The following is a 13,062-nucleotide window of genomic DNA, read 5'->3' as shown; positions in this document are numbered from 1 at the left end:
CGTGCGCCACCACGCCCGGCTCATGATAGTTTCTTAGGTTGCGTGTGACGGCATTTCTTTATTCATATTCTAAAATAATTTAGTGGCCTTGATCAGCACTAATTTGAAGTGGACAATGCCTTACTGCTCTGTCTAGATTGGTAACTCCAAGGCCAAGCAACCTTCTGCCTCAGCTCCCACGTACTCAGGACAAGGATTGCAGCAGGCTCTGAAGGGCACATCTAAAGCACTTTGTCAGCTTCTTCCAACCTTAGCAATATATGTAGATTTTCTGAATCCACTTGCTAAACTGTATTTAAGTCATTCATTTCTTCCAGGGTTTCAGCTTATGAGATTGTACAAAACCTTACCATAAATAGTCTGTATTTATGCCTTTCCCAGCACTAAGACCATGGAGTGAGTAGATTGTTTTAGCCTTAGGAATCAGGTTTTTAGATTTTTTTCCTCCCAGTTCTGCTTTTTTTTTTCCAAAACTGATTTAAAGTTGGTTTGCTTGTTTGTTTAAACCCATGTTTTCTGAATGTGCATGTACTTGTGTTTGTGGCTGTGCATGCCACAACATGCTTTGGCGGTTAGCCAACGACTTGGGTCCTGGGCATGGGCCTTTGCCTGCCGAGCCGACCTGGCCCTTCTCACCGGCTGAGCACCACCTCTGCCTGCGTTAATCCCTCCCAACTTATTTTGCTCCAATTTGATGCTATCTTCCTGAGTGTGTGTCTTACGTAACTTATCTGAATAAGACACTGCAAGAAGATTCTACACTTCAACTTAAGATTTGGTAATGAAGACTTTGTTTTTGTTGTTGCCATTTTATATTTATCAGGAAATCGTGAAAGGTCCAGCTAGCTTAGCTCTGGAACAGCAGGCATTATTTACAGACGGCAAAGGCAAGGACAGAGCAGGCTGCTTGGTTCCAGTTCCTCCCTCTTACTTGCTGGGACAGGGCCTGCTCAGTTGGACGCCTGAGGTGGGCTGCAAGCCTGGCTGCTATGGCTGCACTCCAAAGTTAGGTTTGAGTTGTTCGTTGCTGGGAGCTCAAACCACGACTCCAGCCCCTTGACAACGGGCTCCCGCTACTTATTTCACAAGGTCATGGTTCCCTGCGTCACTCTAGGAGACGTTTTTTTTTATAAGGGAAGCGCGTGATGTTTAAATGAAGGTGTATTTCAACTGCAATTATTTTAAATTAAGCTGTCTTGCCAGGAGGAAAAAAATAGAGCTAGAAATTGAAAAACAGGCAAACCCTCCTCATGTCTTACCTAGAGGAAAGGTGGCTGTGGACACTACGAGTAGTTTGTGCAACAATAGACGTACTAGTCTCACAGAGCTACGCCAGATTCAAAGTCGTCCTCGGGCCAGAGCCGGCAGTGCAAGGCCAATATAAGCATCACCAGGGAAAAAATGTGACATGACACACAACTCCCTCACGACATTGTTCAACACCGTTGAGAGGTCTCACCCAAGCCCTGCAGCCCAAAGCTAGTACAGAACGGGCATACAGGAAGACCAGGGTGGTCAGAATTATTTGCTTTTGAGATGGGGTCTTCTTCTGTAGTCCAGGCTGAGCCTGAACTTATAGTAATGCTCTTGCCTCAGACTTTCAAGTGCTAGGATTACAGCTGTGAGTCACCGTGCCTTCTTACCAAGGCAAGTTCAATCGCATCTCAAATATATTGTCACATTCAAATTGAGAAATGGAAAAGTATTTTCACCCAGCGATAGTAAATCCCGCTTTCGTGCCAGAAGCTGAGGCATTTCCTAAACAAGGCTACACGTGATGTGCTCGTCTGCTGAAAACCTCTTTAAAATGCTTGCCTAGATGGCTTGCTCCGGTCGCTGTGTGGGTCTCGTGATATTTTTGCTGCCTGCACTTTGCGGCTCCATCTTCCCCTGCTGCCCACATATTCTGTTGCTGTTTAACTTACATAAAAGGACGTTTCCTGGAGGCTGCGTGGGCGGCTCGGTATTGAGAGTTTGGATCCCCAACCCCAGTGAGCGCTGGATGGGCGTGGCTGTTCCCCTCAGAAGGCGGAGATGGAACCTCAAGAACCACCTAGCCAGCCAGTACCCATATCTAGACCTCTGGGTTCTAGTGAGTAAGACGGAGAAGGGCTCACAGATGACTCCTGGCTCAGCCTGGGGCCTCCACAAGCCCAGGTACACACATCGCGCATCCTCGAATGCGATGGAGGGAGAAAACAACGCCAGGGCTCTGGAAAGGCCTCACCAGCACCGTTCGCTGTCACCGTCTCCTTCCTCCTCTTCTTTTCCATCCCCCCCCCCCCCCCCCCCCGCTTGAGCCACGATTTCACCGTATTGTCCAGCATGGCCTTGGCCCGGGCATCCCTTCTTTCCCCTCGCCTCTTCCTCCTCTCCTTCTCCTTCCCTGTAGCCTTTCCCTCCCGCCCTCTTCTTTCTTGGTGCTGGAATTGAACCACAGTGCTCTGGAAGAGCAACCATTGCTCTTAACTGTGGAGCCATCTCTCTATCCTGATTTTTACATAATTCTTTCAAGTGAGCTTCAGACTTAGTGCAATTTCTATCAGATTTCCAAGACAGAAAAGATAATGGTAAAGTTTGCATACAACCATAAAATATCCCAAGTAGCCAAAGTAATTTTGAGCAAAAACAATACAGCCGTACAGCTGGAGACAACATGACACACCACAAAAACAGATCTTATAACCAGAGAACTCAGAAATGTATCCATACATGTGCCCTTTGGGCTCTGCTCTCCCTGCCCTTCCCAGTTGGGGTGGCCTTAGACCACAGCTGGTAGACCCTGAAGGGAGGGCGGGGAGGTAGGAATGGTGTGGGTGACAGAGACCTTGGGCAGGGGTGGGGGGCAGTGGAGGGAGCGAGACCTTGGGCAGGGGTGGGGGGTAGTGGGGGGAGCGAGACCTCGGGCAGGGGTGGGGGGTAGTGGGGGGAGCGAGACCTCGGGCAGGGGTGGGGGGTAGTGGGGGGAGCGAGACCTCGGGCAGGGGTGGGGGGTAGTGGGGGGAGCGAGACCTCGGGCAGGGGTGGGGGGTAGTGGGGGGAGCGAGACCTCGGGCAGGGGTGGGGGGTAGTGGGGGGAGCGAGACCTTGGGCAGGGGTGGGGGTAGTGGGGGGAGCAGGGGGGAGTGGGGGGGAGCAGGTTGGGGCAGGCTTCATTGAGCAGCTCATTTAATTGGGGGAACAAAGGCTATTTAAACCTTCGGGGGTTGGGGTGGGTGGAGGCACTGGGGATTCCTTATTTGCAGGAAGAGGGCATGACCTTATAAGGAGAGGTAAAATTTAACCTGGCTTCAACCACGTGAGTGCCTCTGGGGTGGGCAAAGATGGGGGTGCAGGACTCCATGCCCTGGGGCCATGCAGGCCCGGGGCAGGAGAGGGAGTGGTCCCCACTCTTTCCTTGAGATGAGCTTTCCGGGACTGGACATGACATGACCCCACTCCTGCTCTGTCCTGGCTCCTCCCAGCTCAACAGTACCGACCTCACATACATGCATAGACAACCAGTCTTTATTAAGAGCACATGATGCAGATAGGGTGATCTCGCCTGTAAACAGTGAACTGATTGTTCACGTGGGGAAGAGTGAAATCGGGGCTTTACCTCAGTTCATCCATAATAATTAAATCAGAATCTGCTAAAGTCTTACATGTAAGACATGAAACTACTTGATGAAAACGGGGTGGGCGCAGAGAATCTTCTTTCTATTAGTGTAAGCAATAAATTAAACAATCATGTTTTTAATTGTGTGTGAGCTCATACATGAGCACGTGCGCGTGGGCAGCTGTGAGCTTGCCATGTGAGTGGTGAAAACTGATCCCACGCTTTTTACCTTTGCGCAGTCTCCTTTGCGTGTAGGCAACGAGGCATAGGGTTGCTTCTAACTGAGAGTGTCTGCACAACAAAGCAAACACGGACACAACAAAGCAAAGCTCCTGATGAACAAGGAGCACTGAAGAGATAACCCATGGAGTGGGAAAACATATCTGATAGGAAGTAAAAAAAAAAACCCAAAATCTAAAATACATAAGGAGCTCTCAGCTAAACAGCAAGAAAACAAACAACCTGATTATAAAGTGTGCAAAAGATCTGAAGATACCTCAAAAGCGAATAAAATAAGTACAGGGATGCATCTCAATGATAGCCTCTCGGCCTAGCGTGCACAAACAAGGCTTCAGGTACAACTCTGAGATCGCCAGAAGAAATGGGCGGGGCAGTTATATACAGAAAGAAAAAAGCTCAAGATGACCATGAGCAAGGAAATGCAAATTAAAATAACAATGAGACTAAAGCTGATAGACTGTATATTACCAGACAAAAGGCAAGTATTAATAAGCACGTACAGAAGAGAGACCTTATTCACTATTGGTGTAAATGTAAACTCTGTAGGTATTATAGATAGATAAAACAAAACAAAACAAAAATGAGTAGAGATAGAAAAAACAAACAAACAAATAAACAACAACAACAAAACCAAACCAGCTAGGCAGGGCATGGCGGCACAAGCCACCAGGTCATCTAGCCTTTAGGAGGCAAAAGCAGGACAAACAGGAGTCACACGGCCTGCTGTGCCACATGGAGCACGCAGGCCAGACTGAATAGTGAGACCCAGCCTCACAAAGAAAAAGAGAAAGAAAGAAGGAAAAATCAAATAGAAATCAGGCCTAGTGATGTAGACCTGTAATTCCAGTTACTAACAGTGCTGAGACCGGAAGGCCAGAAACTCAAGGCTAGCCTGAGTAACTTAGTGAAACCCTGTCTCAGAACAAAAAGAAGTCGAGGCCAGCCTGGTCTACAAAGCAAGTCCAGGACAGCCAAGGCTACACAGAGAAACTCTGTCTCGAAAAACCAAAAAAAAAAAAAACCTGCCCTTGCTTTAACTGCTGATAGTCCAGTGTCCAGGCTGGACAAGCAGGACATGGCAGCAGAGATAAACTGCCAGACTCTGCAAGGGAAAGGAAGCCAAGTCCTTCATAACTCCTGCTACACATATTCTGGGCCAGAAAGCCAAAGACTATGCCTCAACTTTATAGAGGAACCTTGATTTACGTCCAGGCAGCCAGCTGCTTGCTCTCCATTTGCACCAGAGCAGGCAATCAGATCCTAGTATATGAGCCAACACATGGTTGCTGGGAATTGAACTCAGGACCTCTGGAAGAGCAGACAGTGCTCTTAAGCAGCTGAGCCACCTTTCCAGTCCCAAAATGTGTAGCCCAGGCTGGCCTCGAACTCGTGATCCTCCTGCCTCCACCTCCTTCAGCAAATCCTATCGCATGTGCCAACACTACCGGCAATTTTTCTTATTATATATAGTTTATTAATGTAAGAGAAAAAATCTTTTACTGGAGTAAAAGGGGGAGATGTTGGGGGATGTTTAGTGCACTATGTATTCAAATGCTGATTTCTGTACCAAGAGATCTGGTTGCAGCCCTGACTTTGGTTAATAAAGAGCTGAAGAGCCAACAGCTGGACAGGAGAGTTAAGGCGGGACTTATAATCCTAGGAAGAGGGTCTCAAGAGGGAACCAGAGAGAAAGGGGTTGCCATGAGGACATGGGCCAACAAGGAGTTTCCAGAGCAAGATTAAGATGACAGGTAACAGGCCGTGTAGCTGGGAAGCAGGCCAGGCTGGCATAGTTGGGTTAGAATAGCTCAGTATCTGCCCAGCTATAGTGCCTGAAGCTTTTAATAAATATAACAGGTCTCCATGTCATTATTTGGGTGCTAAGAGTAGGCACGGGGGGGGGGGGGGAACTTGTATTTCACTGCTGATGGGTCAGAGAATATACTTGTAAGTGCCCAGAGTTTCACATGTAGGACAGGGTTCTAAGTGGGCTGTGATGGCCACTGTGTGGCCTTTGCTGTGGCCAGTAAGACATGCAGTTGAAGCGAAACTATTTGCCAGAAAGAAGTTGCACATGTAAGAGAGGAATCACAACAGGAGAAAGATGCAGATGTTTTCCTTCTTGCACTGGCCTCTGATTTGGCAAAAGTAGGAAAGGGAAGTAGGAGAAGGAAGTGCCAGCTTGCCATTTCATCCAGCTGGCAGGACGCAAGGAAACAGTACACACTAGATCTACAGCATGCTCTTCCTGACGCAGAGACTTGGATCCCAGGGGGGAAAAATCAGCAATAATGTTTGAAGAGGAGGTAGAAGACACCCTCAAATCCAGTCTTTTTGTTTGTTTTTTCATTTTTTGTCTTTTCAAGATGGGGGGGGGGGTCTCTGTGTTAGCCTTAGCTGTTTTGGACTCGCTTTGTAGACCAGGCTGGCCTTGAACTCAGAGCAATCCGCCTGCCTCTGCCTCCCACGTGCTGGGATTAAAGGCATGCACCACCACCGCCAGCCAAATCCAGTCTTTAATAGGTATGAAGGGAGTATTCATGGACTTAGGGATGCAGACAGGAAGCCTGGATCATGGTTCAGTGTAGGAAGCCATGATCATCACGAAAAACTGTGCATTTAAACTCCCTTAATTAGGGAAGACTTCCAAATAGTGAGAAGCCTTCCATAAGATGGCATATGGGGACAGATGGGGTCAGACTGTAATATAAGTACTCATCCTACCTAGGGGGGAAAAAGGCCATACACAGCCAGAAGCAACTAGGGGAAAGGCTTAATTGAGCCACTAAGGATGTTTGAGTTGTCAGTGGCTGAGGTCGCCATGCTTATCAGGGGATGGAGGACAACAGAGGGAGGACAGGCAAGCAGAAAGAACCGATGTCTGGATGCCACAGGTGCTCACGGGAGAGCTAAGACAGGGGTGGAGTCAGCAGAGACCTTGGGACTCTGAACCTGTGGTGGGACGCAATCTCTCGGGATGTGAGGGAAGTTAAAGAAGACAAAGAAGCTGTACAGGTCACTTAAAGGCAACTGTGACATATTTAGTGTTGAGGTGGACTTCCTATAGAAAAAAATTAACAGAATGACAAATGCCAGGATGCCTCTGAAGGCTTTAAAGCCTAAATATTTTACACAATGCATAAATGAAGAAATAGTAGAGGTGAAAAAAGTTAAGCTTACCATAGGGATGGGCAGCCATGCCCCAGAGAATGCAGTATACATTTCTCCTGTGCAGGAAGGCACAGGGAGAGGGAAGATGTTTGCCCATCTTGGGGCTCCTTCTGCAGCTGGGTATGGCTGATGGAATGGCAAAGGTATAAAAAGAGCTTTTATTCTCCTGGCTCAACTGTTGTCTGGGAGGCTCACTGCCTCCTTCTGTTAACCTAGGCCTGGTCCTGGAAGTTTCTAGCCTCCGTATACTCTAACCTAGGCCTAGAATGTTTCAGCCTCTGAGACTCACTGCTTAATGAACTCACCCTTGTTCTGAGCTCTGGGCTGCCTGGCTCAACTCAGCTGTTCTGGCTCAAACTCCTCCCCCAGCTGACTGATTCAATCTGGCTTCTCTCTCAGCCTAGAATTGCTCTGCTTGGCCTCAAACCAACTCAGCAATCTGCTCTAATCTGGCTTCTCATTTTTTGGCTTGCTCTGCCTTCACCTGAGTTCTCTCTCTGCAACCCATCTCTCTATCACTGTCCTGGTAACACTCCTCTCTCTAAACTGCCTCTTAAGTAGCTTCCCTTTCTTCTCTCTTCTTGTGAGAGTTGGGTGTATCCTATTCTGTCAAATCTCTAATTTGTCACTTTTTCTGCCACTCAATTAGACATTACTTTCAAACATGCGTGCTTCTTTCTACGAAGTAGCTTTACCTTTGTTTGTGATTAAAGGCGTGTACCACCATGCCTGGATCTAAGCTTTTCTCTACCTGATACTTGCTCTATAGCCTTGACCTCTGCCTCTTGGTTTAAAGGCGAGTTTGTATTCCAGCTGGGTCACACAGACCAAACTTTGCATGTGATCTCTTGCTATGTTCTGAATTAACAGTCCTCTCCACAAAGGTCATGGTGTTGTCTCAGAGGTTATCAGAACCAGGGATCTGGCTCTAGCGGCAATGATAACAGGCTAAAGCAAGTTTTGCCTTCCTTTGGCCCCAAGTTGCATCAAACAGCACAAAGAGACTATTGAGGTGGGAAATGTGCAGTGGCTCATGGTGACAGCAGGACCTTGGGATGAGGAAGCTAGCTGGCTACAATATGGAGGTACCCAACTTTTTTTTTTTTTTAACAAAACAGCTAACAGAACTAAGGGGATAGTTTTATGCACCATTAGACGTGCTAACATTAATTTTTGAATAACCTCTCAGCCATCTTAGACCAACCTACATTGTTACTTGCAATGGATGATGGGGGGGGGCACCTTTTTAGAAAAGGTTTCATTATATAATGTTAACCTTTGCGGCTTTAATTTAAAAGGCTAAAGAAGAACAGCTGTAAGGACAGTGATTAGCAGGCAGGGAGTTGGTGAGGCTGCCCTGCATGGGTGAAAAGCGCCCTGAACGGGAAGTCCCAGTACCAGGGCTGCTGGACGGCAAACATACAGCCATACATACAACCACACATACAGCCATACATACAACCACACATACAAACCATACATACAGCCACACATACAACCATACATACAAACCATACATACAGCCACACATACAACCATACATACAACCATACATACAGCCATACATACAGCCATACATACAACCACACATACAACCATACATACAGCCACACATACAACCATACATACAGCCATACATACAGCCATACATACAACCACACATACAACCACACATACAACCATACATACAGCCACACATACAACCACACACACAACCATATATACAGCCATACATACAACCACACATACAGCCATAGATACAGCCATACATACAACCATACATACAGCCATATATACAGCCATACATACAACCACACATACAGCCATACATACAACCACACACACAACCATACATACAGCCACACATACAACCATACATACAACCACACATACAAACCATACATACAGCCACACATACAACCATACATACAGCCATACATACAGCCATACATACAACCACACATACAACCACACATACAACCATACATACAGCCACACATACAACCACACACACAACCATACATACAGCCATACATACAACCACACACACAACCATACATACAGCCACACATACAACCACACACACAACCATACAGCCATACATACAACCACACATACAACCACACATACAGCCATACATATAGCCATACATACAACCATACATACAGCCACACATACAGCCATACATACAGCCACACATACAGCCATACATACAGCCATACATACAACCACACATACAACCATACATACAGCCACACATACAACCACACACACAACCATACATACAGCCATACATACAACCACACATACAACCATACATACAGCCATACATACAGCCACACATACAGCCATACATACAGCCACACATACAACCACACACACAACCATACATACAGCCATACATACAACCACACATACAACCATACATACAGCCATACATACAGCCACACATACAACCATACATACAGCCACACATACAGCCGTACATACAACCACACATACAACCATACATACAGCCACACATACAACCACACACACAACCATATATACAGCCATACATACAACCACACATACAGCCATACATACAGCCATACATACAGCCATATATACAACCACACATACAACCACACATACAAACCATACAGGCTGTTGCCACTGCTGATGACTGCATCCTGAAGACAGAATGCCCTTTGGTGGCCAGACAGGGAGCTTCCAGCTCAGTCTATGATTCTTGCAGAATAAGTGAACTTACTCTACGCATTGCTATGGCACAGTGGTCCACTTCACTATAAATGGAAAAGAAAAAAGGTAAGCACACATCGGCCCCATCCTCACCCCGAGGCTCAGATGACTTTGTGAAAAGGGGTGAAGAATTTAAGACCAGAGGATGAATAGACTGCTGTGTGGCCATGGTCTCCTCAGTGGATTCGTGGCCATGGTCTCCTCCACAGACACCAGAGGATGAATAGACTGCTGTGTGGCCATGGTCTCCTCAGTGGATTCGTGGCCATGGTCTCCTCCGTAGACACCAGAGGATGAATAGACTGCTGTGTGGCCATGGTCTCCTCTGCGGACACCAGAGGATGAATAGACTGCTGTGTGGCCATGGTCTCCTCTGCAGACACCAGAGGATGAATAGACTGCTGTGTGGCCATGGTCTCCTCCGCGGACACCAGAGGATGAATAGACTGCTGTGTGGCCATGGTCTCCTCCGTGGATTCATCTCTGCAGTGAGGAGACCTCGCAACTTCCCAGGCTCACGAAGCCGGTACAGGGCTCACAAGGCCGCTCCCCACATAAGCAGCTAACATCTTCTGGGGAGAGGACACTCTGCAGTGTGTCCAGCTGCCTGATGCTGTGCAGGGATCCCCAGGGCGGGCAGCTTCCCTCAGGCCTTACCATGCTGTGATGGACTTTTCTGAGATGTGGTTGTACAGCCTGCTCCTGTAGGTAACCCAACAACCCACTGATCCTCTAAGGTAGACTTGGGCAGAGCTGTTTCTTTGTTGTGTGTCCTAGCTATGGCAAACAAGCATTTCAACACAAACATTTGTTGAAAGGAGGAGGGTACGTCAAAGTGCATGGTCCCACTTCAACAAAAGGCCCCGCAACATCTGTACATGGACAAGGAAAACAAAGTATTAAGCAGTCTTTGAAAAGAAGAAAGCCCTGTGATCTGCAGTATGAATGTGTTCGGTCTTTGAGTGGGGTAAATCGGGTCCCATTGAATGTGGAAGCCAGAAGTGTGGAACTCAGGGAAGCGGGGTGGTGGTTGCCAAAGCAGCCCATTTCTTTACCTTGAATAAACTGAGTTAATAACTATGTCTTAAATGAATGAGATCCCCATGCAAGAACATCTAGCTTCTTAAAAAGGCCTAGAGCCAGGACCAGAGGGATGGGAGGGATGGGAGGATGGCTCTGCAGGACCAGAGGGATGGGAGGATGGCTCTGCAGGACGGGAGGGATGGCTCTGCAGGACCAGAGGGATGGGAGGGAGGCTGCAGGACCAGAGGGATGGCTCTGCAGGAGGACCGGAGGGATAGCAGGGATGGCCCCGCAGGACGGGAGGGATAGGAGGATGGCTCTGCAGGACGGGAGGGATGGGAGGATGGCTCTGCAGGACGGGAGGGATGGGAGGATGGCTCTGCAGGACGGGAGGGATGGGAGGATGGCTCTGCAGGTAAAGGCACTTGCCACTGAGCCTGGTGATCTGAGTTCAACCTCTGGGACTAGCGTGGTGGAAGGAAGGGACTGACTCTGATCTCCACACGTATGCTGTGCCACACACCCACATGCCTACCCACATAAACACACACAAAACAATTAACATAAAAAATTCAAAACTTTTTTAAGGCACAAAAATGTTTTATAACAGATTAGTACTTAAACATAATTGTTGTTTCAGGACAAATAATTCTGTTTTTACCTAGTTGTGTTGTTCACTATAATTATGCATTCTACTGTTGATGATTTTGTTAAAGCTTTTGTTAATATTTAGACAATTTTTATCTTAAAATACCCCCTTCTACCAACATATTCTAGAGAAACATAAGTTAGTTACAAGACAAAGAGAGAGGCTAGTGTTTGAAACCCCATTACTTTAAAAGGCCATACTCACTAATCTAAGACCCAAGTGTTTACCCCCAGTAGCATTGTTTCTGTCTTCCTACAAAACTACAGACCCAGAGAGGTCTGACAGACAAGGAGGATGTAAAGCAGACACAGGAGGCACACGCCCGCACTAGGACTCAGCTGCCTCCTCTATGCACTTCGGTTAGTGCTTGGTGTTAGTTCGGAGCAGAGCAGTTCCAAAGTACCCCTGCCATGACACACAAGATGAAGTGATGAGCTGTCAGGGCCCACACACCTTTGAAGGGGATCAAATGCCTACCCTGGGCATATCCAGAAAAGTCCGCTTCTCTTAGTTTATTCACAGGATGCTGAGCCCAAGGTGCACTCACTTCTCAATGTCCTAGCCCTGAAATGCTGGGGGAGCTGAGGGGGATCCCCCTGTCTCCCCAACTGCAGTACTCAGCCTGAGTCTGAATACTCTTCACAGACTGATTCTGTATAATGCACGCTCACACAGCAAGTTTATTGTTAAATTATTATGGTTCCATAGGCAGAGTCAAAACTCAGGAGTCGATCGATCTACTTGTGCACTGACATGGAAATTCCTGAACAGATGAACAAATTACCAGCTGGGAAAGAAAACTGCAGCAAAGATTTTCTACAAGTTTTCCAGTCTCTCTAACAGTTATAGAAAACATGCTTAAAAGTTAGAAAAACATCATGTTAATAAATAAGCTATATTTACCTCAATGAGTTGAAAAGACTCCAACTATTTTAAGGACAGTCTATAACTGGCTAACGGAATTGTGATTTAAATATAATGTAGGCATCAAAAAATATAGGATGGCATAGTTTAGATTTTTTCCCCAAGTGTTGAGACTTTTAGTGCTGAGTTTCCACCTCTAGGATTGTCCACTTGCCCTGAGGTGAGCAATCCGCAGAGGAAGCGCCAGCTATGGCGGCACTTGCTGACGAGTCCTCAAGTGGGGACGAGAGCTCACTCCACCTGTTCCAGGTGTCAGTGTGCACTGAGCCCTGAGGTTCTGAGCTATCTCGAGCTAACAGGAGTGTCTGCTTGATTAAATACTGCGCTAAGCTTAGGTCTTCAGGGAGAGAGCTTATGACACTTAGGCTTGTGTCTTGTTCAGACAGCAGCTGTTTGAGCAGTGTCCAGTCCTGTTTGGCAAAGTGCTGATCGTCTTCCGAGCCCCTGTCTGAGACATGTGTTTGTGACCCCACTCTCTGCTCCAGTGCTGCTGTCACATCCATCCCAGAGACTGGAGAGAGGGCTTTTGAAGGCCGGCGGTCAGACATGCAGGTTTGTGCCAGCGTATCACAATCGTCTATGTATCCTGAAATAATTCACAATACTACACAATGTAAGAATCGCACTCGATACCCTTGGAGTTTTGTAGAACAATATTAACACAATATAACAGTATTAGTGCCTCTCAGAAAGCACAAAATTGAAAAAAATAACA

The 13,062-nt window shown here is 47.1% G+C and overlaps 1 protein-coding gene across 5 annotated transcripts in view; it reads right to left on the bottom strand.

The window, feature by feature from the left end:
- The window catches only part of LOC311584428 (protein SPO16 homolog), a 100,574-nt gene that overhangs the window by 29,394 nt on the left and 58,118 nt on the right, over nucleotides 1-13,062 (bottom strand). For all 5 annotated transcript variants that reach the window (XM_084758728.1, XM_084758730.1, XM_084758732.1 and 2 more), the window contains one exon: nucleotides 11,382-12,933. In XM_084758728.1, the coding sequence (XP_084614854.1) occupies nucleotides 12,464-12,933 (470 nt within the window). In that variant the 3' untranslated portion in view covers nucleotides 11,382-12,463. Of the gene's footprint in view, nucleotides 12,934-13,062 lie in introns of those variants that run through there.

The sequence above is a fragment of the Acomys minous genome, assembly GCF_964271855.1.
Source record: "Acomys minous genome assembly, chromosome: 15".
In the NCBI taxonomy this organism is placed as follows: domain Eukaryota; kingdom Metazoa; phylum Chordata; class Mammalia; order Rodentia; family Muridae; genus Acomys; species Acomys minous.
This window is presented reverse-complemented; position numbering and strand designations above follow the sequence as displayed.